Source organism: Eleginops maclovinus, chromosome 21 (assembly GCF_036324505.1).
Source record: "Eleginops maclovinus isolate JMC-PN-2008 ecotype Puerto Natales chromosome 21, JC_Emac_rtc_rv5, whole genome shotgun sequence".
NCBI lineage: Eukaryota > Metazoa > Chordata > Actinopteri > Perciformes > Eleginopidae > Eleginops > Eleginops maclovinus.
In genome coordinates this window covers 13,853,062-13,877,856 of record NC_086369.1, presented here as the reverse complement: position 1 = coordinate 13,877,856, position 24,795 = coordinate 13,853,062, and the positions used below count along the sequence as shown (strand labels likewise).

At 41.2% G+C, this 24,795-nt stretch overlaps 1 protein-coding gene across 1 annotated transcript in view; it reads right to left on the bottom strand.

Annotated features, from left to right (window-relative positions):
* The window catches only part of ctnnd2a (catenin (cadherin-associated protein), delta 2a), a 190,715-nt gene that overhangs the window by 111,235 nt on the left and 54,685 nt on the right, over positions 1-24,795 (bottom strand). The window contains exon 3 of the mRNA XM_063912108.1: positions 18,344-18,456. Coding sequence (XP_063768178.1) covers positions 18,344-18,456 — 113 coding nt within the window. The remainder of the gene's footprint in view (positions 1-18,343; positions 18,457-24,795) is intronic.

Sequence of the window (24,795 nt, the reverse complement as noted above, 5' to 3'; positions counted from 1 at the left end):
TAAGACCTATAATATATGCCATAAAAGAGCATAATAGGAGACCTTTAATCTTTGTACCTGCCCACCCACACTTTGCATCACTTTATTAGCACTCTGCATGTTTCCTTTTATTTCGGTGATTTTTGAAACCAAAATAATACAATAAGAATGAAATGCTTTGACGTGGAAACAAGTCGTAGTATAATCTGCATAAAAAAGTTCACAGCTCAATAGCCAAATGTTCTCATATGCATGTATCCTCCTGTTTGTAATAAGGGACTACATTTAAATGGAAACTTTCTCAACAACTACTCTAACTGATGTAAGGATGAATTGAAATAAAACATGCTGACTGATAATAGCAAACTGTCATTCCTGGGTTTGCAACTGCCTGAAAGATAGAGACACAGGGTTGGGACCAATAGGTCACTGGTTCAAAAGCTTTGACTAGCATGGAAAATTTAAATAGGGCAATTAGTCCCCAGTTGGTTCGCTGTGGTGAATATTATGAAAATGTGGCTGCACTGTGTAGGTGTCCTTTGTGAATTAGTTTGACTGTCTGAATATAAATTAGGATTATGCTAAGCAAATTTTTGCTTGATAAAATAAAAGGTGCTCCTACGGCTCAGCAGTGCTTTTCTTTTTTAGTGAACTCCTGTTCAGATACTAGTTAATTCAGTAAGAAAAACACATTAGGTTAAAGAAAGAAACACATTTATCTTCAGGCTGTATCTTAAGGTGTAGTTTTCTGTGTTTACATGCTGCTGTACCGTGACTACACAGCAATTTTATACCAAGCTGCAGAAAATGCTTCATCGTGTCGGATGGACTCATGTCGCTTGCGAAATCTGAGTCGTTAATTGTAAACATTACACACATCTGAAACTTTGTACAGGAAAGTAACAGAATACACACACACACACACACACACTGACAAACAAGTACACATAGACATGTACCTGCAGGATATACAACGGGGTAACAACAGTAAAAACGTTGCCGCTGTGTTAAAGTATACACTTTTCAGGAGACACTTAGAAGGCTGTGAGACTGAAGAAATAGATTGAATAAGCGCTGCGTTATTCCACAACATTGCACTCTCACTTGCAATATCACCACACCAGCGAGGCAGTGTTGACTCTTTAACAGTGAGCCTGTATTAAAGAGACATTTCAAATTCACCTCTCCACTCTCTACTGCCACACAGCTTATATCAACAGACAGCGTCCTCTGCCGTTCCCCAGGAAATCCTCAGGCACACAAACCCAGTTTATATTTCCCCTTCTGCGTCTAATCTTGAAATTAAAAGATTTTGCAAAGAAAATAAATAAACCAAACTGTCAGTTTCTTAAGTTTAGTACACCAAATAACAGGTAGACATGTTTCTAACGTGTTCCGGTTGGAAGTCATTACTCTGAGAGTTTCATACTGCAACACAAGGTTCTGCTTAAATCCTGAAGCCGCCTCCCCTCACAGATAATAGCACTGAAGAACACTTGCCTGTCCTGATAAGGCTGCCAGTGTGGATGTGTATGTACGCTCCACAGTTTGCTCTCCCATAACACAAGAATACACTCAAGAACTCAATTTATAGGCAAGGCATTCAGCTGGAGATACTGCACAAGGAAATAAGTTATGGTACACACACATATTGAAATATAAGCACAGAAATGTAAATGCATTCACTCCAACACAAACACACTGATAAAAAGCAACGGCACACAGTTTGTCCAATTCAGACAAACAGAGAAGGGAATTGAAAAGCCATTTATGTCTTTTATAATTGCTATCCTGTTGTGTTGGAGAAACGACTAAATGGCAGGTTTGGCGTGCAGTTAAACCAAGGGTCTAATAGACCATAATGCCCCATCTGACATTTACCAACGCCACAGCAAGAATTTGCCCTCAATACATCCTGACTTTCCAAGAACTAGAGACCCTTTCGAGCTAAAATCTGTTCCATTTCTGAGTAAGTGACAATAGGTCTGCAAGAGCACATCTGATTTAATACAACACACACAAGATATACATACTTAGGTTTTCACTGAGGTTAAGGCTACATAACAACTGGGTTAGGTTAAGGAAAGGAAAATGTGGTTGTGATATAACAGGATTATTATGGGTAATATGGAACTCAAGTTAAGTACTTAAGTTAGGATATTTGGCATAGGTTAAGTATGTTATGTGAGTAAATATGGGACAGAAACGTCTTTCTCCTGGGTGGAAGGTTGGGGACCCGTCCATCCAAGTCATGATTCCCAGGTTGTCAGTATTTGACAACCTGGGAATGAGACCAGGCCGGGAGTTGGGAGGGATTCAGTGTCTTGTTGAAGGAGAGCAGAACAAGCCAAACGGATGTGTACAGATACGGTAGCTTGAGGCCAAGTCCTCCAACTGAGGGGTTATCCCCCTACTGACTGCACCACCCTGGACAACCTTTGTTAAATGTCTGTTGTCAGAGTGACTGCTGTTCATCAGTGAGGAAATAAACGTGAATGATCCAGAACCATTCAAGCCAAGCAAGGAGAAGTTGGTCATTACAAATCAGTCCAGTCTATTTAAAAGACCTTTTTCATTAGGCGATAAACCTACTAATTAGTTCTGAATGAGGTGCAATGATTGCATCTCTCCCTTTCTCTCCTTCTATGGCTTTTCAGGCAGAGAGAGATGGCTCGACAGTGGTCAGAGAAGTTAAAGTATTTTGGTTTTTTGCCACATTTTGCAGTTTTACCCAGTTGTATCTAGAAGTCACCAAAAGCTCTTCAACCCAGCAGCTGTATTACTCAAGATTCATGACTGGCGGTTCAAATTACATTACAGAGTGACATCTCAAGGACATCCAAGGTGCACATGGATTGAATGATATGAGTTTATGAATTGATGCGTTGTGAAATGTACGAGAGCAGATTCTTTCCAGGGAGAGAAATCGTGCCAACTCATTTTAAGCCATGGAGCCGCCTTGGGAACAACGCAATCTTTTTTGAAGATCTGTCTGTTGTATGGACACTTATCTACCCACTCTTGGTTGTCATAACAACAGTTTTATACTTTATCATCGTCAGCCTGACAGTGTGACACCGTAACAGCGATCTGTCAATCAAGCATGTGGGGGTGGGGTGTGTGTGTTTGTATCTGTGTGTGTGAGAGACAAAGATAGAAAGAACTTTTGTGTTGAAAGTGGGCGAAAAGATAGTATGAATAGAAAAAATGAAATAAACACAAAACTACATCAAACACATTGAGGCTGAAAAGCAAAATGTGGTTTTGTTTATAAGGATGCCTTTCTTTTTCTACATATAGTGTGTCTGTGTGTGTGTGTGTGTGTGTGTGTGTGTGTGTGTGTGTGTGTGTGTGTGTGTGTGTGTGTGTGTGTGTGTGTGTGTGTGTGTGTGTGTGTGTGTGTGTGTGTGTGTGTGCCTGAATGTACATATGTGAGCTCTCTGATACTCTTTTCCGAAAGCCGTCTATTGTGTTCACAGCGAGGCTGAGGACAAACTTTTGTGGATATGACAGCTGAGTGACGGTTCAACGGTCTTGCTGGAAGAGAATTGTCTAGTCAAAGAAAATGACTTCTAATGCCTGACTACTGACAGCTGCAACAAAAAAAACCCATTCCTAAAAAAACAACAAAGAAAACAATGCTCCATGCTAGTGACAAGTCAAATGCAGATATGTTGAATCTGCAGCTCTCTCCCACTCCTTTCAAGTCCTACACATTCTTATGCAGATGTGTAGCCTACAATCTTTAACAGCACCCGGCCTGCACATACAACCACACACACACACACACCCACACCCACACCCACACACACACACACACACACACACACACACACACACACACACACACACACACCAGAATTACCTCCTTTTTTTCCTTTTTAAAAACATTTCCCAGAACATATTGTAAATCCTTCTGTACCAAACACATATTAGACTTAGTCGGCTGCATGTCCTGCAGGAGGGGTTGCTCATTCAGTAAGTATCCTCCACAGGATTTCAAAAAGGGATCATTTCTCATGAATGTTCACACCAATTAGAGGAATTCCAGCGACAGAAATACATGCACACATGCACACCATTACTCTGCAATGAGTCTGCATCGCCAAGTATTTTATGTGCGTGTGTGTGTGTGTGTGTGTGTGTGTGTGTGTGTGTGTGTGTGTGTGTGTGTGTGTATGTGTATGTGTGTGTGTGTGTACATGCACTACATGTGGGTTTCCACTATAAGCAGCACCTGCTGGTTGCATCTCAGCTCAGCAACATCTGCTGCGTGTGCCTAAATCACCAAGCTATTATAGTTATTACAGTTATTATGATAGGTGGGATATCACCGCTTTGCACCGGCACAGATAATGACAGAATACCTCCATGCATAATTCACAAGGGACACGCGGCCTGACACCGGGTGTGCCCTGTATTATTGTACTCCACACAGACCGGCACTGTCTAATATTTATACTTGTCTCAAAAGGGCTCACTGCAGCAAGGCTGTTATGACATGTCATTGAACTGGAGATTAAAAGTTCTACTGCAGAAAGTATGAAATATAGGAATAAACGTTTGACTTTTAAACGATAAAATTAAAGTTTTAAATATGACTCAGAGCTGCATACATTTCATTTGTACAGTTCAGCCCTATTAATAATCATTAATGACATTTGACTGCCTCGTAATTAAACCTGATTAGTTTAAGCTTTTCTTTAACTTTGATCTATAGTACGCTTTATACAAGCGCTGGTTCGCTTGTTCTGAAACATGTTTTATTTTACTATGCAAAGATCTTACAGAAAACTATACCCACTACATGCATGTCTTCAGCAGGCAGGTATGTAGAGAGTTAATGAAGAGCATATTATTTAGGAGTAAATAAAGCAGCCATTAAAAAGCAGGGGGGCGCTGCACTGAGCACCCACACAGCAGTAGTACATAGGCTTGCCTCTCGTACCTTGCCTTGTTAAACACACTCTGAATTGTCCTTTTTTAACTACATGGTATGCTTTCTTTCAACAGCTTTAAAGTGATGTAAAACAAAAATACAATTCTAACAAGCATATCTGCAAATATTAATTGAAAGACGCGCACTGTTGGCTCCATTAAGGCCTCCGTGACTGAACCATAATCACATGGGACAAAGTAGCCGTAGTATTTGCACAACACTAGCAATTTACATATAAATAATACCACAAGCTGCTAAGTACACAAGCAAATGAAAGTTAAAAAGGTGGCTGATGTATAAATTCTGAGAACAGCGTCCAGTCAGCCAAGATTCATCACAGTGACATCAACGGTTTGATTTTCCAAGATGCATATTTTAAATGATCCAACTGAAGATGAAAAAGCAAATACTAAAATTCATGGACCTCAATAAGTATGCTCACACACACTGTGTTACAGATTTAACCAATTATTAGACAAACAGCATGCAATTAACACTGATTACAGAAGCCGAAGGTGAAAACAATTGGCCGGAACACCAAGGATAATTTGTCAACTGTGTTGCTGGCTCACAGTCAGAGCCCGCATGGCCTCACCCAGTGGGTGTCACTGATGATTGATTCTTCATTTAGACCAGTCACTGGCACTAACTGATATCTGAACAGTGTGCGGTCAATCATCAACTTGTTCATAGAGCTAAATGGGCCTTCTTAAATAAATCAGCGACTGATGCTGAGCCTGTTTCCTAGTTAATACCAATGACTATCTTTAAATCCCTTGTATTATCGCCCTCCACCTCATGTTTTAAAGAGGACAGCGGTTGCTTTGCCACTTCTGTTTGACATATCATTTTCATGAAGTGATGGAACACTTTCATAACTTTAGCTTTCCAATAAAAACGCTTTTGTTGTTTGGCAATACTAAGCTTTTCTTCATCCATTTGCATCTTCATCTCTTATCCGTTCCTTCTTTCCTCGGAGGAAGGTGCTCTTTTAATCCGTTTTATGCAAGCATGCATGTTAGCCTTCGTCATATTTCTTTTAAACAACAAAGAAAAGACAACCCGTTGTCTGAGTCTTGTCTACTAAATAAATAGTTATCTCTTGCAGCCCATCAGGCACTTTGAAACTCATACACATAAGTCACTATGACACAGACACACAAAGACTCACACTCAAGGGCAGTAGTGTGATGTCACGGGTGGATAGGACAACTCGGAGCTTTGGGGACTGAAGCAGTCAACGTTCTAAATCACTCATCCCCGGGAGGATAATCTTACCAATGATTTAGTGGGAGTCACCGAGTCACTCTCAGGCGCTTACACTCCAGTGGAGGGATATATTAGTGTGTATGTGTGTGTGTCTGTGTGTAAAGTATGTTTGTGACCATGCATAGGGGAGAGGTGATTCTCACATTCTTACACCATCTCTATCTTTGAGGCTCCCATGAGACCAATTACCAATCCTCTGTGGCTTCACATACACACACTTGTAATCGTACACCTCATAGGAAGCGCCGCTGCTTGACTGTGATCTGAATAATGGCTAAACATGAACATCATGCTTTCCATAACCGTTATTCAGGAGGAACCACTTGAAGAGCAGAAGGGTTCAATTTTGAATTACAAGCACAGAGACAATTACAAGAGGTAACTCTAACTTAGCAATATATCCAACCAGTCAGACGAAGTAAAAGCAAATATTAGTAAAGAAAGTGTTTGGGGAAACGCATGCTGTGTAACTTGTAATGAGACAGCTTCATGAACTAATAAATAAACAACAAGCCTCTTCAATTTCTGCCTCTGCCACTAGAACAGCTAACATACAATATTACAGATCCAATGGAGACTTCTGGTCACACAAATCTGCAGGCTTACATTGTTTCAGGATCTACACTTGTGGCTATTCCTCAAACTACCGAGTCTGTAAGTGGGCACATTGTTCTCCTCACAATAGACAGCTCCTGGGATGGTGATAATCATTTCCTTCAAACAGTTCCCATTCAACCCATTCCCAGGCAGACAAGATGTGTCTGAAAACAATATACTAATGCCTTGCTGGACATATCACTCTTTCCTTTACTGTAATTAATGCTATGGACAGCTAATGTGTGACAGAGTATGGCACGATTACAACAAATAACGTGGTGTAGGTCAGAGGGTAGGTGAGTAGGACCATTAGGATTTCCACTAAGCCTACATGAATTAAACATATAGTATGGGTAACGTGTGCATGTCCTGTTCGTGTGTGATTGATTGACGAGAGTGATGTGATGACAAGTGTTGCCCTGGGGCTTAGATTTCAATTAACTTGGAGGAGATATGTATTAATCACAATATATCACTATGCATGGTCTAAGATGGACTCACACACACACACACACACACACACACACACACACAGGCCATCTGGTAACAGGACAACAGTCTCTCTTCTCTTCTGCTCAAATTAAAGTTGTTTATTCTTAAAATTCTTCCTGCTGATGTCAACAGGTGCCAAATGTGTTAAAGTCATCATTTACGAACATCTTGCCAAATATGTTCCAATTTTATTTGCAGTGTGTGTGTGAGAAATAAGACTGTTGAGTGAGAAAGTGTGTAGGTTATTTCTTGGTCATTTTGTATTTTCCCTTCATCCGATTGTATCTGCAAACACAAATACAGAAAGCATGACCCTCCATTGATTTTACGCTCATTCCTTAACCAGAAATCCAATCTAATTTCTAAAATCATGTCCATTAAATGTGAGAGCACAAAGGAATAGTTTCTCCATGCATGAAAGCATAGAAGCAAACCCTGGTAAATACAGGCCTGCAGATCGTACTACAGTATATTGATTGCAGCAAATCAGTGTGTGGTTGTTTTACTGTTTTGATTGCAATGTTGAGGGAGAAATTGATATTCAGTCCACAGCTCACTTTCATGGTGGAGACACTAAATGAATAAATGTACCTCTAATACTTTTTGGAGTTAGAACATTCAGCTCTTATTCTGAATCTATCCAACACACATGATTTTTATTGCAAATTGATGGTAATAAGATAATTGTTATTGATCTTCACACTACAGGTAGGACGGAGATTAACGGCACTATACAAATGACCATTGTTGTAACGAATCAATATGGACAATAAAACGTGTTGGAAACTACATTTAGGGTTCATATGTGAGCAACGTATATTCACATGAGATGTCACACCTATCCTGCTTCTTTGAAAGTCGTTGCCTTACTCATATACAAGTCAAGACTATGACTCCCCACAGGAATACGTAATGTCAGTTTTAAATCATTGATTGGCTCTCACCACCAGGGAAACTGACTGACTCATTGGGTTACAATGCACACAAAAATCGATTTGGGAGCATCCAGAGCAGGTGATAAAAGTCACAATGAAAAGTGTAATCACAGCATCCAGGTATGTCTCTTGGGAGGACTCTGCCCCCACATCCAAACCCTGGCCCACAGGAAATAAACTTGCTAGCTTTCTTGCATTAATTTAAACCCTCTATGAAGTCTTTGTGAGGAAATGATAGTCTGTGCAGCACAGCTCAGTGTAGTGCATTCACTCCTCTCTGTTTCAGCAAATTAATCCAATCAATCATTTGTCATTCTGTTTGCTTTCAAACTGCTGAAGGCTTCAGTATATTCATGTAGGCACCAGAGTTAACGATGCAGAATAAAGGCTTGAATCTAAACAGACACTTAATGACAAACTTTCAGTGTGGCTCACAAAGTTAATGTGAGAAACTTGGGGTTTTGAAGGCGGCGGGCACAGACACACAGACACACACACACACACACACACACACAGACACACACACACACACACACACACACACACACACACACACCATCACCTGTAAAGCCTCCACTATGAAATCTTCTCAAACTGCTCCAGGCACTGATCCCTTTCGCCTCGGGCTATGACGCCTCAAGACTGAAAACTCACTCTTATTCTTTCGCTCTCTCAGTCTCTCTGTCTTTGTCTCATACACATAAACATACACACCTGTCTTATGCATTTGCTGTACAACATTTCATATCTATTGAATCAAATCATCTATTTTTACTGAATCCTAAACATTACTTTGTCTCTCTTAAAACTCCAGAAATTCCATAACTGATGAGAACAAAACGTATAGTTAGTGTTGTGTTAAGGGTAGAAATATTCAGGTAGAAACACACTTTACCTTCAAATGATGTAATACTTTGTTAATCCCTGACGCATACTATTGCATGTAGTACTACACTTACTACACTTTGCAAGGAATCACCATTTCTTTTTTTAAACCAGCATACTCTATCCTGTTAAATGGAAACCTTTTCTCATACTGGCACCACACACACTCAAACACAGAAAAATACAGGCCTACAAAACAGCAGACAGGGGGCGGACAGGCAGGTCGTCACACATCCGTGATCCTGCGCACACACGCAACAGTGCATATTAAAAAGCACCATAATAGCCTGTCGAGCTTTCTGACTGTGGTCAACAAAACATCTCAGTGTCTGTATGGATGAATGCACACACACTCCTTTCTTTTAATCATTCTTGTTGAATTGACAGCAAAGCAGAGAGCATAATCCCTCAGAAATACATACTAATACCTGCCTGCCCTGACACACAAACCCTCCATCCGACTAATTATTGAACCAAACCAAAAGAGGAACATACACACACAAGTGTTACGTGATTAGTTCAGGGTAAGTTCATGCATCAACATTGAACATGTCAACTAGCAGCAACACACATTGTTACTTAGACAAGGCAGAGTAAACACCAACAAATACTAATGATACAGTTTTGCTTATGGCCATATAAATCAACGTGTTTTGACCTTTGATTATGGCGCCCCCGAGGGCCAATCATTGTCATTAAGAAAGCAGCAACAAGATGCATCAGATGTGGTTAAAATGTGATCTGAGATGTCTAATGAATAACTGACGGATGATTGACATAACACTTCACACTAACACAATATTATCATGGGGGACTTTATGGCTATTGATGTCAGGAATAAAGAATAAAAGACAACATGTGTTCAAAAGCACGTGTCTGATTATATGAGCTCTGGGGAGACATTACCTTCCACAGTATTTGTTAATAAGCTCATTTCTCTTCTGTCTCACAGTGCCTGTCTCCCCAGATTGCCACTGTTCTTTCTCCACACCTTGCTTTTTGGAATCAGTTTCTTCCTTGCTCTGTCTTTTCTGTTTATCTCCCCCTGTCTCTGTTTGTCTCAGTGTTTCTCCCTCTCTTTCTATTACACTCTCTCTCTCTCGGTTTTTCTCTCTGTGTCTGCCTCTTTGGCATCATTTGGTTGGTTCTTATCTATTCTCACCACTATCTGGTGTTGGGGGAAGATAAGCATGCATTTGCATGTTTAATGAACCAAACACCCTCAGCTTGAGGACACACACACACACACACACACACACACACACACACACACACACACACACACACACACACACACACACACACACACACACACACACACACACACACACACACACACACACACACACACACACACACACACACACACACACACACACACACACACACACACACACACACACAGCTGCTGCTGGCCCTCCGTCTCCTTGCCACTGACATGGAGTTGCCAGCTGCTGACTCTACAGGAGTAAACATGGCCTCTGCACTCGCCTTCACATCTACAGCTGGAGAGACATATTGCATAGAAACAAACTAAATCCAAAATCAGTTGAAATTGTATTTGATTGTTAGAAAACAAAGTGTCTGATCATATACTGTGATAAGATACCATCAGGTCCAATCCCACACACTACAAACAACATATTTCTATAGAATAGCAAAATCAGAAAGGCAGTCTTCACTCACAGAAATGAGCCGATGAGCCGCGCTTCTTCCCCTCTGTCTCCCCATTTCTGAACTGCACTATATTAAAAGGCACTGGTTGCCCAAAAAATTCTTTAAAAAAAAGAAAGAAATGAGCCGATGGTTAAGGATGCTCCCCATTCAATGAAAAACTGTAATGTGTAAAACAATTAGTAGCACCCTAAGTGGTTCCCACTTTAGCACATTGTTTCTCCAACCCATAGAAACGTGTGAGGCAGAGCCTCCACTGTTCTGGCTACTGTTCAAAAGATCAGCCATCGACTGGACAAGCAGGATTTAAGCTCTCAGTGTACTTGGCATACATTGGCTGTACTTAAGTGTCCCTGAGCAACAATCAATCCCTAAATCCCTGCCTTCACTTGACTGTTGTGCTTCAGCTGACTGACCCTTGACTTAAGTGTTGGGAAGGCGAAGATGCAGCATTCTAGCAACACTAATGACATCAATGAAAAAAGACTCTTAGATAGCCTGGATGCCTTTAACATTAGCATAAACCGGCTACAAAACACAAACCCAAATGTAAAATGTAGGGTTCCTATATACAGTGAGATGTGTCACGAGAAGAATAAAAATGGCAAACTAAAATGTGAAATGTAATTTAGGAGCAAAGACTGATAGATAGGGGTAGAGGTGAAACAACAGAGGGAGAGGCAGACAGAAAGAGAGACAGTAGGGACGACAGCGGTGTGAGAGATGTTGCCACCTGCCACCATTTTTCTCCTCTCCTCTTGGAAATGCATCATCAGTCATTAGGGGGAAGCATGACTCGCAGTATCATCATCACTCACACCGACACACACACAGACCAAAACACAAGGCGTGTTTTAAGGTATAATGCAGCGGCCTATAATTTGAGTTTTCTCTATGCAGCATTTTGCTGAGCTTATAAAACCGCCCGCAGCTAATGGTGTGATGGATCCCTCCATTATCACCCAATGGAGGAAGAGAGAGTGGGGTGTAGTAAGATAAAGGAAGGTAATTGGATAGTATTTTAGCCGTGGCAAAACAGGAGGGTGGTCAGCAACAGCAACAACAGAAGATGATGTCAGAAAGCTGTCCGAATGTGATGGACCTATCTGTGTATAATGTGTGGTTGCACAAAAATGCAATACTTTGGATACAGAACCGGCAAAACTCATGAAGTTCCCATCTGCCTCTCTGCCTGCCCTTGTGCATAGTGCTTATTAGAACATATTTGCATGCTTAACTAAGATAGTGAATATGGCAAAGTCATACAAAAAGGGTTGCACTACAAAGCGAGATTAATGGGTAACCTGTGTTTAATGAGCCTGAAGTCAGGGTGTTCAATGTCAGAAAGGTGGCTCCTTTAAACTGGCTTTTTGTAATAAAATCAGCTATAAAAAAGGCAGGTTTCACTAATGAACTCGTATTTAAACCGTATGCATTGCATTATTTTCTGAAAAGAAGTTGGAGCAAAATGTGGTTCAATGACAAGCAGGGACTTCTCCATTTGTTTCTGGCTCTCTCGATGTGTGTGGAGTGTATTAGCTGCTGTGATCAACTCCAGTGTGAGAGGAATACGCCGGGGCCAGTGGTGTGGATGTGTGCTCCTCAGGGTAGGACAACTTTAATGTCTAGTAAGATTGTTTGCTCCTGAGAGGAGTCATGGGTGGAGGGTGAGGACATGTGTGTGTGTGTGGGGCTCTTGGTGAATGCTGCACAAAGTGAGACCCTGGTCCCTGCTGGTGTGGAACTAAATGTCACAGCTTGATTAGAATAAATAGTCTCTGGGACAGCATCATACAGCAGAGGCAAGCATGTGCATGTGTGTGTGTGTGTGTGTGGTGACTCATTGCTTTTGTTCCCTCTCTCCCTCTCTGTAACATAGAGTACAAACACACACACATACACACGGGCTCTCAGGCTTTACCTTTCTCTGACCTACCCGAGGGGGCTTTGGCTTTGGGTTTGAGATGTGAAAGTCTGGACAACACAAACAGAAAGCACACACACACACCCACACAGCTTGTGGGGGCTTCCAGAGCCACTGGATATTATATAGGGGGGGGGGGAAATGTATCTGTGAAAACACTGCAGCTGGCACTCCTGGTGTGGATATTCTTAAGAGTGTCTATACAGTAAGTCAAACTGTACAGTAAGTTGGCAGGATACTGAACACCTAATAGTAAAGATGAGCATTAGATTTGATGTTGAGAAGATCACTGCTTTATATCACGACTCAGTGTATGAATGTGTGAGTGAATGGGTATCAACAGACAAATGTGATGCCTGAAGAGAGGATCTGTCCGTTTAGAAAATTGACATAATCCACATGAGCATCATAAATACAAGACAGCAGGGTACATAAATGATGTGCTGAAGGGAATGTCTGGTCAACAGAGCTCATCAAAACTAGCACAGAGGGATAATCACAAACCAAAACATAATAAGGTGAACTAATATTTGTGAAACAGGAGAATGAAATCTAGTGGTGATTGTGACAGGTGTGTAGAGGAAAAGCAAGAAAACACTGAGGAAAAATGAAACAATGAGGGAGAGAAAGAGGGAGAGAGAAGAGGAAAATAATAAATCAATGAACCTATTCTGTGGCTGCCACGGGGTAATGAAAGCTATTTATTAGCCATACATCCATTTCTCTGTCTCCTCTCAATGTCCTTCCTCTCGCTTTCTTTCCTTTACTCTTTCTATGATGCCTTCCCCCGCCCCCAGGATTGATACTCTCGTCTCCCTCCACTAAACGCTCACAATTCCATTAAGCACAACAAAACACTCATTTAGAGGTCACATTTGTTTCGCTCAACTTTGCTCGTCATCTGCATGCAAACTGAGGGGCTGCCTGCCTGGATTCCTATTATCTGACATGACCTTTCTGCTTTAAAATAATTGGCGAATCATGATGGACTTGCTACTCCCTTTTTTCTTTAATGACATGGCTTTATAAGAACTGCACTCAGTCTCATTCTCACTGTGAATTATTTGTTCTGAAGCATAACTGATTGCTGTAATATCCATATTTCGTCATCTATCATATCATATATGCATAAATACTCTATAACACTTGCCACAAGGTACACAGCTGGTACTATATTTGCCAGTAGCCAGTGGAATATGAAAACAACATGATTAATTTTGGCCAGTGAATCCATAAGCTTACGTGACATCCCATATATAGCCTTAATAATCTATTGCCCCGAGTCACGATTAGCTTTGCAGGCCGCTTCACATCATTTCCTCAACAGTTCACGAGCAGTGCTTTACAGCGCCAATGATGTATCCCAGAATGCCTAGCAAGGTCACTGCAAGGCAGAAAACAACTGCGGGACCATTAATGATATGAATATGTGGAGGATTTGAACATTTATCGGCCCTACATCTCAGTGACCTGCAAAACCACTGGAGAGACACACAACACACTCTGCTTACTGCTCACACAAACGTCTTCAGCTGCTATATTATCGAAGGTCGACCCAGACCATCGCCAAGAGTCCGAACAGGAGGTTGCAAACCCTAAACATCTTACATCCTGGAACTTTTGGAATAGCATTGTATGGAAAACTCTAGCTGTAAGTTTTAAACCATTCTTCTATGCAATGTACAACTCAAAAGTATTGGTATCTGGATGTGATCCTTTCCCAGTTTTTACCAATCTAAATCCAGCTAAAGTATACTGTTCATCACAAGCAAATGACAGGTCATTATGAATTATTATAATGGAATCGCCTTCCTCTACATACTGCAGACAGCTACTAATCCTGGTGAAACTACTTCGATTAGCAGGGAAAACTTATGCTGTATCAGTCTTGTTGTCTTGGCATTGTATTGATGATGAAAAATGGATGAATACTAAATGAAATTCATCAAAAATAAATGTTGTGGTATAGTTCTTTAAAAGAGCACTGAAGGCTTGAGCTGCACAGCCACTGAGGCAGAAAAGACAGCAGGAGCAAATGTTTCCCGCTGGCTGCCACTTACCACTAATGTTAGAGAAATGATAAATGAGACTTGGCATGGTGTTGGAGTCTACGTATTTGTGTGGGAAATGCGAATGTGTGTGTGTGCCAGTGTGAGTTTCTTTCCTGTAAAGTGTTGTGTTGCATGCCAACGGTTCACAGTGTGAACAGATGTTAGTCAGTAATGCCCTGGGTTTCTGCACCACAGTCAGGCATTTTTTAGGGTCCTCAGGTCTGAGGAGGAGTCCGTAGAGATGCCTGAATTGCTTTATCGAGCAGAACACAACTTAGGACACACAGGCTCGCAGCGGCTGCCAAAAACACACAGACACGCAAACACAAACATAGCCATCGCTCCAAGCATGCAACAAAAACCCACAAAACAAAGTGTACAAAAACCCACATATCTAGGAAAAAAATGACACACACAGACAAAGGAATGAGCAGGGTACCAGGTACTTTGAGCTTGTGAGTTGGCTTTCACCCTGAAAGAATAATGGACCCACTGCTGAGTGGAAATTGTGGCTGCAGCTTAAAGCCCACAGAGAATCCTGTCTAAGAGAATAAAGACCGTCATTAAGGAGGATACACAACTTTAGAAAGATAACACATGAGTAGCTTGTCATGAGCTCCAAAAATGCTATATATACTGTAACTAAATAAAAGACCACTAGTCCGTCTTTTGAGCTCTGTTATTCTTCTCAATACAGCTACCATGTCTCCCTCCCTAGATTTTTACCTTGAGCTTCATTATAACACCTCTTCACTCAGAGCCAGCCACTACACTCTAAATTTAGCTTCTGCCTGTCACTGAGACACTGATGAAGAAGAGGAAAATGAGTGGTGATGTGGAGACCATGGGAAAGGTTATCGCTGTCGCTTTGAATAGCATCACACTCTCTCTGATCATTCAGTTATATTGCACACACTAATAGCTATACTTAGGCTTTGAGTAAAAAGAAAAAACTGGCAATTTCAATAGAACTGGTGTCAATCAAAGTCAAATAAAACATAAAAATGGGTAAACTTAGAGGTGCGCTGTCACATGTGTATGCCTGAGCACAAAAGGGAAAACAAATGCACATCACACGTTTCACTTGACAAGCATTGACAAATTTGAGCGCACAGAGGGATGGATGTGGACTCATATAGTGAGTTGTCAGCAGACAAAAGCTTAGCTAAGCCAATCCTCTCTATCTGATGTGATAATCATTAGATGATGCAACTATGAGACAGCACACTTGACAGCACACAGTTTATTGCTGGCACATGCACAACACAACAAGACATTCTCACGGCACTAAGCAATGCACCAAAGAAGATGTTCAAAAAAATATGATGAAGTTCTACATTCACAGAGGACCTGATTAAATTCAGTGCCAGTGCAAAACTAATATTTTGGTATAATATAAAAAAGAAAGCCACACATATTTCCAAGAGTTAAACTTTGCTGAAATGAAATTTAAGAAGCTCCAGACTCTTGTATATTTGCTTTCTAACTCCCTCTCACAAAAATATTTGACTGAACTTTTAAATCATGGGAATATGTTTGATACATACGATGGCTTGGCATTTGGTTAATAAGCCAAACTAACTGCGTCAAGAGTAACAAGAAATAAGTAAAAACTGAGTTGAAACTTTAGAAAACCTGATGGAAATACATAAACATGTAGATCATAGATAGATAGATATATACTCTTTAAAGCTCTGAATAACAATGAGCATCCAAAACACATTTCATAAAACATGGGATTCAATATATTCCCAAAAGTGATTAAAAAATACAGAAATATTTAAAAAGATTATCTCTCCAAGGTGACTTTGCCAATACCTCAGTACTGTAAATCTTGAAAACTCAATTACTTTGTCTTTGATGTTGGAGTTTGGGTTATTTTTAAATGAGTCTCCAAGTTTATTAGCAGATAAGGACATTTTAACACAAACCCTGGAAGAAAAGCAATACAAGTTTCACCAAAAAGTCTCATCTGAGACTTAGCAGAATGAACAGGAAAAGTTCAAAAATGACTTTTTTTCCCAGTGTGCTCCATTTCCCTGCCCCCCCTCAGGGTTCTGTACTCATTCACTAAGCTGCCTGAGGGAGTCAAAGTGATGCTGAATTTATATGAACCTCACTCTTTGACATCACAGCAAAACTTCATGCCAAAACAAAAACATGCACATACACCAAACTTTCTACCAAGGATTTGTATTTACAGGGAGGATATTCCCCTGTGTGAAGGAACATATGGAGGAGAGATATTGAGCAAGAGAAGGGGGGAGGTTGCACTGAAGTTTTGAGCTGTTAGCATGAAATGCAAAATTAGCAAACTATTCACATACATCTGCCCTCTTCCATCCATCCTTCATTCATCTTCCCTCCCTCTTTATGTTGAGAGCTCTCTTCCCCTCATCAGAAAATTATTTTCCAATAGAAAGGTCAGTCTTTAATTGGGGGACATAATTAAGTATTTTGAAGGGTTTCAGGGCTGCGGATACTATGCTAATTAATGCTGTAATATGATGAAAGGGGTTCCAATCAGTGTAATACTGAGGCCTGACCTAATTCTCGGTTGTAAAGCGAAGTCTCTAAGAGTACTGTTTCTGATCATAAGCGTGTGGGTGAAGGTGTGTGTTGTCACACCCTCACCAATGTTGTTGAGGCTTGTGTTGATGTGTATATGTATCAAGCCCTCAGGAACGTATCAAGGTGTGACAGTGCTGAATGTGAGTGTGTATGTTTGGCAAGTGTGATCATATTCTCACATCGTTATGTCATGCGTCTGTCTGTACAGTGTGTGTAAAGCTCGCCCATGCAAGACCATCGCTGTGTATGTGTACTTGTGTGTGTGTTTATCTGTGTGTATGTGTGTGTGTGTGTGTGTGTGTGTGTGTGTGTGTGTGTGTGTGTGAGTGTGTGTGTGTGTGAGTGTTTATCTGTGTGTATGTGTGTATGTGTATGTGTGAGTGAGTGAGTGAGTGAGTGAGTGAGTGAGTGAGTGAGTGAGTGAGTGAGTGAGTGAGTGAGTGAGTGAGTGAGTGAGTGAGTGAGTGAGTGTGTGTGTGTTTGTCTGTGTGTGTGATTTTGCCTGCAACCACAGTGTTGTCCTAATCCATCCAGCTGATAAATGCACCCCACAGCAGGGGGAACACTGTTCTTTTACAGAAGCATCAATCCACAGATCTGGGGAGAAAACACCAAGGGTGTGTATTCTGCAGTCTGTGTGTGTGTGTGTGTGGGTGTGGGGGGGGGGGGGGGGGTATAATGGTGCAGTCAGCGTTAGTGTCATAAAGGACCCAGAACCTTTTCCATCATGCTACCACATACACTTGTGAGAGCAGTTGGGGGATGGGGGGTGCACACTGACATACATACAGACCTAAGATGCACATGTACACAATATTGTGTATGATTGATAAAAGAGGGGGAAATTATTACCCCCCACAGTCTCATAAACACACAGAATGTATGTTTTACCTGTAAATGTTCAGGGACACGCACAGGCACATACCGTTTCTACACAACACCAACACAACACAGAAAAGATGGGGAGCTTGTGCTACCTCGTTCCCCTCCCCACCATTCACACAGATGAAAAGGGTTTGCATGTTACCTGATGCTGCTCATGCTGTCAGCCTCTGATCCCAGCTTGCATCGCTCCAGCTGGGTGGCGACAATCTGACGCTCAGCCTCAAGTTCCCTTGTCAGGCGTTCAAACTGAAGCTCCTGAAGAGATAGAAAAAGACAAAGAGTGTGTTAGAAAGAGCAGACAGCTCTGTGTGGATTTACTACTTTCCCACTGATTGTCCATCAGTGGGAAAGGGTATGTGTATAAAGTTATTAAAACTCTAGATATCCCTTTTCAATGTCAATGTATGATAAGTAACCTTTTGAGGAACTTGACAGTATGAGAACAGAATTTCGAAGTGAATAATAAGCTGCTTTGGGACTGCTGCCTACTTGTCGAGGGGAGAAGTGAAACATTGTCAGCCTCAGGTCACGGAAACCGCCTAGGGATGGAAGACAGCTTTGCCGTGACAGTTAAAACTGAAGTGTGATCATTAACAAGAGTGTGATTGACAGGTAGGAAAAGGGGTGAGGCAGAGTGACTTGTTGAGCGTGCTCTAAGATGCTCTTTAATCGTAACGGCTGTGTGCTGTGTGATGCTGTCAACTTGAGTAGTTTAAGCACTCCCCCTGAAGCTGGGGTACAAATGGTAAATATGACCAACAACGAGTAACTGTGGGACATTGTGGAAATCCTGAACGGATTGGATTTTTACTTTATTTGTTACCAAACACAATCTTAAGAAGTACAACACAATGGTTTAAGTGCATTTTTCTCCACAGGGTAGCTGATAACAGAAAACCCTTTGTTGACAAAATGATGACATTTTTACTGGCTGGTAAAAGTGGACTAGATGTGGGGAATAAGAATAATACAAACTAACTCTACTACCACCACTCCTCCGTGTACCTCAGCCTTTCTGACAATGGGGAAGAAAAGTCTATTTCCATTACTGCCATAGTTTTGCAGAATTGTGAAGACCGGTCACATGGTGTTAAAAACACAAATGTGATAAGCACTTAACCTCATGAACATCAAGAAGGACTTTTCCTTAAAGCACATGCTTGCGTTGTTGTTTTTTACCCGCTTCTTCTTCCTGTCAACACGCAGCCTCAAGTGATTTGATGTGTGGCCACAGTCTGGCGGGTTGCATGTTCCTGTCGGGTTTCACCCATGCCAACACTCTGCTGGGAGCTGCCTGCTTAATGCTGCATGCATGGTAGATTACCCCTGAATACATCACTCCTCACCCAATCCTGTTTGTGTGTGCCGATGCATTAGCTGTTTAAGTGTCTTACGGACGGCTCCATATCAGTCATTTAGCTATGAGCCAGACGGCTGAGATTTTAAAGCAGTGATCACTGTGTGTAAGCGTGTGCATGCATGTGTGCGTGTTGCATTCAAGTTAATCACAGCCACATGGACGCAGATCAATAGCGCAGTGAACTCACCCCACTGAAGATATAGACAGAGCGCATGTGTGTGCGAGGTTCAGAGAGTGTATGCTGGTTTGATTGGTTTTCTCAAAGCCATTTGAAGCTCTGAATGTGTTGATCCCCAGTCGCTATCTCAAGTCTCCAACCTCAATCCCCTTTCCTCCCCAACACTACAGAGCACAATGCAATTCATCTCCCTCCCTTTCCCCTCACCCCTTTTTCATGCTCGCTTACAGCAACTACTTACTCATAAATATGCACACTCTTTTCCTCTTCCCCTCTTTTCCTCTTGTAACCACATTGTGTCCCTGCCGTCTCCCTTTTCCTCTCTTCCTCTCACATACACACTCTCAAGCATTCACTTAAGTGCCAAAAAGCAAGCCCCCCGACACATTCATATGTAGTACTAGCAGTGATAGTACATTAATCTCCCAGTAGGAATTTTCTTTAGCTTCAGCACAATTCTCGTATGCTATAAGTTTGGGAGATGTTTTTTAATTACTATAACTAGCCCAGCAAACCCCATCTCTTTTTTATCTTCTCTCCATTCCTACAACAAGATACACCTCCTACATGTGAACAACAAAGTAGCAGGTTCAGGCAGCACTATCATTTGCAAAGCAAATGGATGCTGGGAATTTGAGCAGGGTCTATTTAACCCTCTGGACCAGTAACTCTGAATTACAGTTTTGTTTTACAGCGAGGTGCCTGGCTTCAAACTCCTGCTCTGCTCCCCACAGCAGACTGCTTTGTCACCTTGTTTAGCACGGCTGCAACGGTTTTAAATCCTCAAGGTGTAAAAATGCAAATCCCTGCACCCAAGGCAGCATTATGCTAATTGATGATATATAATGCCTCAACAGTAAAGCGCATTAAACGCCTTTTTAGATCACATGGTAATGCTGTGATGAAAAAACAGAAACCTGTTTGGCCAGCTCTGTCTTGGGGTAAAATGTGTTAAATTATGCATAACCTTGCAACACATTTCATTCATTCGAACCCTCTGCTTTAGGAACAGGTATGCTGTTGATATGTTACGATCAATGATGACTTTGAGGATGAAATGCTACTGACAAAGATTTTCAAAAGCGCTTTCATATGAATAGCAAAGGGATGGTAGCAGTGTTTCTGCCAGATGAGATAGTTTAACTGATTGAAACCAAAGAAGCAAAGAGCACATTTGAAACCATCATGCAAAATATGTAGGAACAGAAGATGCTTTGTGCAGTTATTTTTGGCGTACACACTTTGTTGCTTGAACAGCAGTAAATACAGGGAAAACCCGCTTCTCTAACACAGTGTCAGAACAGTCAGCAACACTGCCATAATAACTAGTGAAATCTTTAGAAAACGTTTCATTAAGTCTCAAATGTTTCAGCACACATCTACCAGCTGAATACTTTCAATAAGTAAAATCTTTCTCACTCTGTCTGAAAATGATAAAGCGGAGTTAATTCCACGTGCCGGTTTTGTGAGGACTTATTGTAAGTAAGCTTAGCATTTTCTGCAACAATGTCTGACACAATGTGAATGTAATTGAAATCAAAAAGAAGTGTTAGTTGGGAATTCAACTTTGAATGCCAAGATGAATTGGTGTGAGTTATAAATATTGAAACACAGATAGACATAAAGGCGTCTTGTATAACTACCTGTGCCACACAGCTGCTAGAAGCCTCAATATGTGTATAACAGCTGTGTGATTATACACTTAGAGAAGTACATTTGGAGACGAGCAGTCGTTTTCTTCTCTTGCTATACATTTAAAAGACGACAACCAAGCTGTTTCTCTGCTGGAGGCCTTTTGTCTGCTCTACCTCACTTTAAAATGTTACATGCTTCCAACCAAAAACTGGCAAAAATGCTAAGGCTGGATCATAACTTTATAGGTCCACACTTTCTGAACCTATAGAGTTCACAACTTACACACGTCGTTAGCATGTGTGTAATTGCAAAACAATGGTGTTGTGTGTAGAAGTGTATTTTACCTTGATATGAGCACAGACTGCAGTTGTATAGATCCATGAGGAGTTGGGAGTTTGAGCTGGTGCTCTTTGCTCTTCCTCTGTGTGTTTCTATCATAATGCACAGGGTGTACGATTCCCCTACGTCGTGCATGTGTTTCGTGCATGTCACCGCCTCCTTCTCAGGAATGAATAGGAGACAAAAAGCAGCGCCCACAGAGGTCTCTATGGCAACAGTAGACCTACGGCATTATGAATTGGGTCCTGACTCCACCCACACAGAGTCCTTGCCCTTTGCAGGTACCTCCACACAGGGGTGTCTGGTGTGCATTTAGCTCTATGATATGAAAAGCAAACCAAAGCAGGGATCTTTTCAGTCTCCTCATGTTTCTTAGAGAGCAGTAGTTACTTAACTGACACCCCAGCATTTATTTCATTGGGCAACTTATGCTAATCAACAGCTGCAAAGCCAGAAATACATTGTTACAGCTCTCTGCATCTTCTCCTCAACACAATAGATGTGTTTGAAAACTCAAGTGAAGAAACATTGGAGGAAATCAAAAAAGGATAACCCACATTCTCCAACATAAAATCCTACCCGCAAACAAACTGAAAATAACGAAGCTAATTAGAAACATTTAAAAGATGTTGATTTGGAAGCACTATCACTACATTGCTGAGTGACATTTTCATGATGGCACCTTCTACATGAGTGCTTGTAATCCAATGCTCGGTTAGAAGACAGGAACATGTTTTGTAATATTATATTTCAATAATGTTCCAAAACTAGTAAAAGAAAACACAAGCAGCATTTCACAACACAATTAATACAGTGGGGAATACATATCAGGACAGAATGCAGCATGACATAGCAGTAGCCCATGTATCAGAGCTTTAAACGGGATTAATAGCAGCCATGGCTGTATAGTTCTTTCTCCTTAAAGTGTGTGTGTGTGTGTGTGTGTGTGTGTGTGTGTGTGTGTGTGTGTGTGTGTGTGTGTGTGTGTGTGTGTGTGTGTGTGTGTGTGTGTGTGTGTGTGTGTGTGTGTGTGTGTGTGTGTCTACAGATAAGGCTCAATCATTATAAAGTGGCCTATGGGCAGCTATTAACAGTGCTGTTTTTGGATGGGAGACAAAAGGCTATCAAAAAGAGCTATGACCTTCTGGTTGAGAAGTAACTCTTTCCCTCTCTCTCTTCTATTCTTTCTCTCCCCTTCCTCAATTTAGCGAAGACGAATGAAAACAACTGAGAAGAGATGAGTGTGAAAGAAGAGTGTTGAATGGGAGCTGGTAAAAAGGTCACTCTCCCCTCTCCTCAAGTCACTCCCGTGCATATTAAAATTCCCCACGCAGTATCACCCCTCTACCGGCTTTCTAAACTTACAGCTGTGGTTCATGTAGCATAGGTATGGTTCAAATTTAGCAGAGATTAATTTCTGCCCCTATTCATCATGCGTGTAAGAAGACGACCATGAGCCAGGAGAGGAGCCACAATGGGAGGGAAAGAACCCGAGGGAGAAAGCATGGGAAGACAGGAGACGTCTCTGTTGATAAGTCACATGATATGATGGCCGAGGGAAGGACACCTGATCCACTCCCTGTGTGTATGCAAGAAAGGGAGAACAAGATACAGAGAGAGAGAAGAAAGACAGATTACTAGAATAGCCTTATCATGTTACTGACTTTTTATTCCAAACAATGTGGGTATTCTACGTCTGAGACCGTGTGTGAGGGTTTTCTTCTTAACCTTGAAGAGAGAACATAATAAATGACCTAAAATAAAGGCTATGGCGTTGACATTCAAAATGCTTTATCAATTTACAGGTGTTGAAATATGTTATATGTATAGCAAAGGAAATGTTTTGCCTTTAATTTAGTTTTCTGATGACTTCAATGATCAGTTCATTGTTAAGGATCCGATTGGTTGGCTATTTGACGTGACTGATTGGTCTGCCTCAATACAGACCAATCAGAAGAGCCGATCATATGATGCATTCACTTTCAATTAAAAACTTTTCAATACGGATTTGCATGCCTTCTGTCACTTGGATTAGTTTTAGTTTCAAGAATAAATCCCATTAATTGAAACTTGATTAGTTTTTTTGAAGGCTTGCACATTAGTTCTATTAGTTTTAAAACAACTCGACCGTCTGTAGAAGTTGCCAGAATTGTGTTTAAAAACGTTGTGATAAAAATAACAGGTTTAAAACTGTGTACTTGGAGATAAAACTGAAAACTGTTGCCTGTTATGTTGTTTGTAATTCATACAAAGCTACAGCAAGAATGGTAGGTCATCAAAGTGTGCAGTCTGACGACTAACAGGCTGTTACTGGGTGGTCAGAGAGGGTTAATAGGAATTGATGGGGTAGTCTGTATGGTCAGTGTGGGTCCTCACACCGAGAGGAGAACAGGACTGTGTTTCATGCTTGCATTGATTGTGTGTTTCTGCTTGTGTGTGAATCTGTGTGTAGGTGTGTTTGCAGGTACCCTAGCCATCTGGCAAATGGTGATACTAGACAAAGAAATATTACACAGCTCAGGTTGGCTTTATTCTGCATTAACTCTGCTCATTAACACGTTTATTTTTCAATAACACCTGATTCATTATTGTGGTACACCAGGGATAGTCCTTCATATCGCACTGATGACTGGCCTTTCTGTCTCAGTCCACTTCTAACACAATTTAATTTACCTTAGTTGCAAAACCTAAGGGATTTTCTCTAATGTGATTACAGGCAAGCCCGTAATGCAATGTGCAGCACATCAGTACAGATATTAAGGCCTTTCCCTATAAGGGATTGGGGCTCATGAACAACACATTCACTACTAACCAAGACATAAAAGAAACAAGGAGTCTGTCAGTGCTATGGGCCTAACAACAAATACATACCCAAGTGAAGATCAACCAACAACTTAAGGCAATACCAGAACAGAAACCATCAGGAAGAGAAAGTCATTCAGTAAATAGTTTTTATACCTGAAGTACCAAAAAGTGCCTCTGTCATTTCACTCCAAAATGAGAGGCGACGGTTTCTAATGTATGTTTTATTTATTCTCAAATGTAGATGGAGAACCTGATCAATTCAAACATTTCAAACATT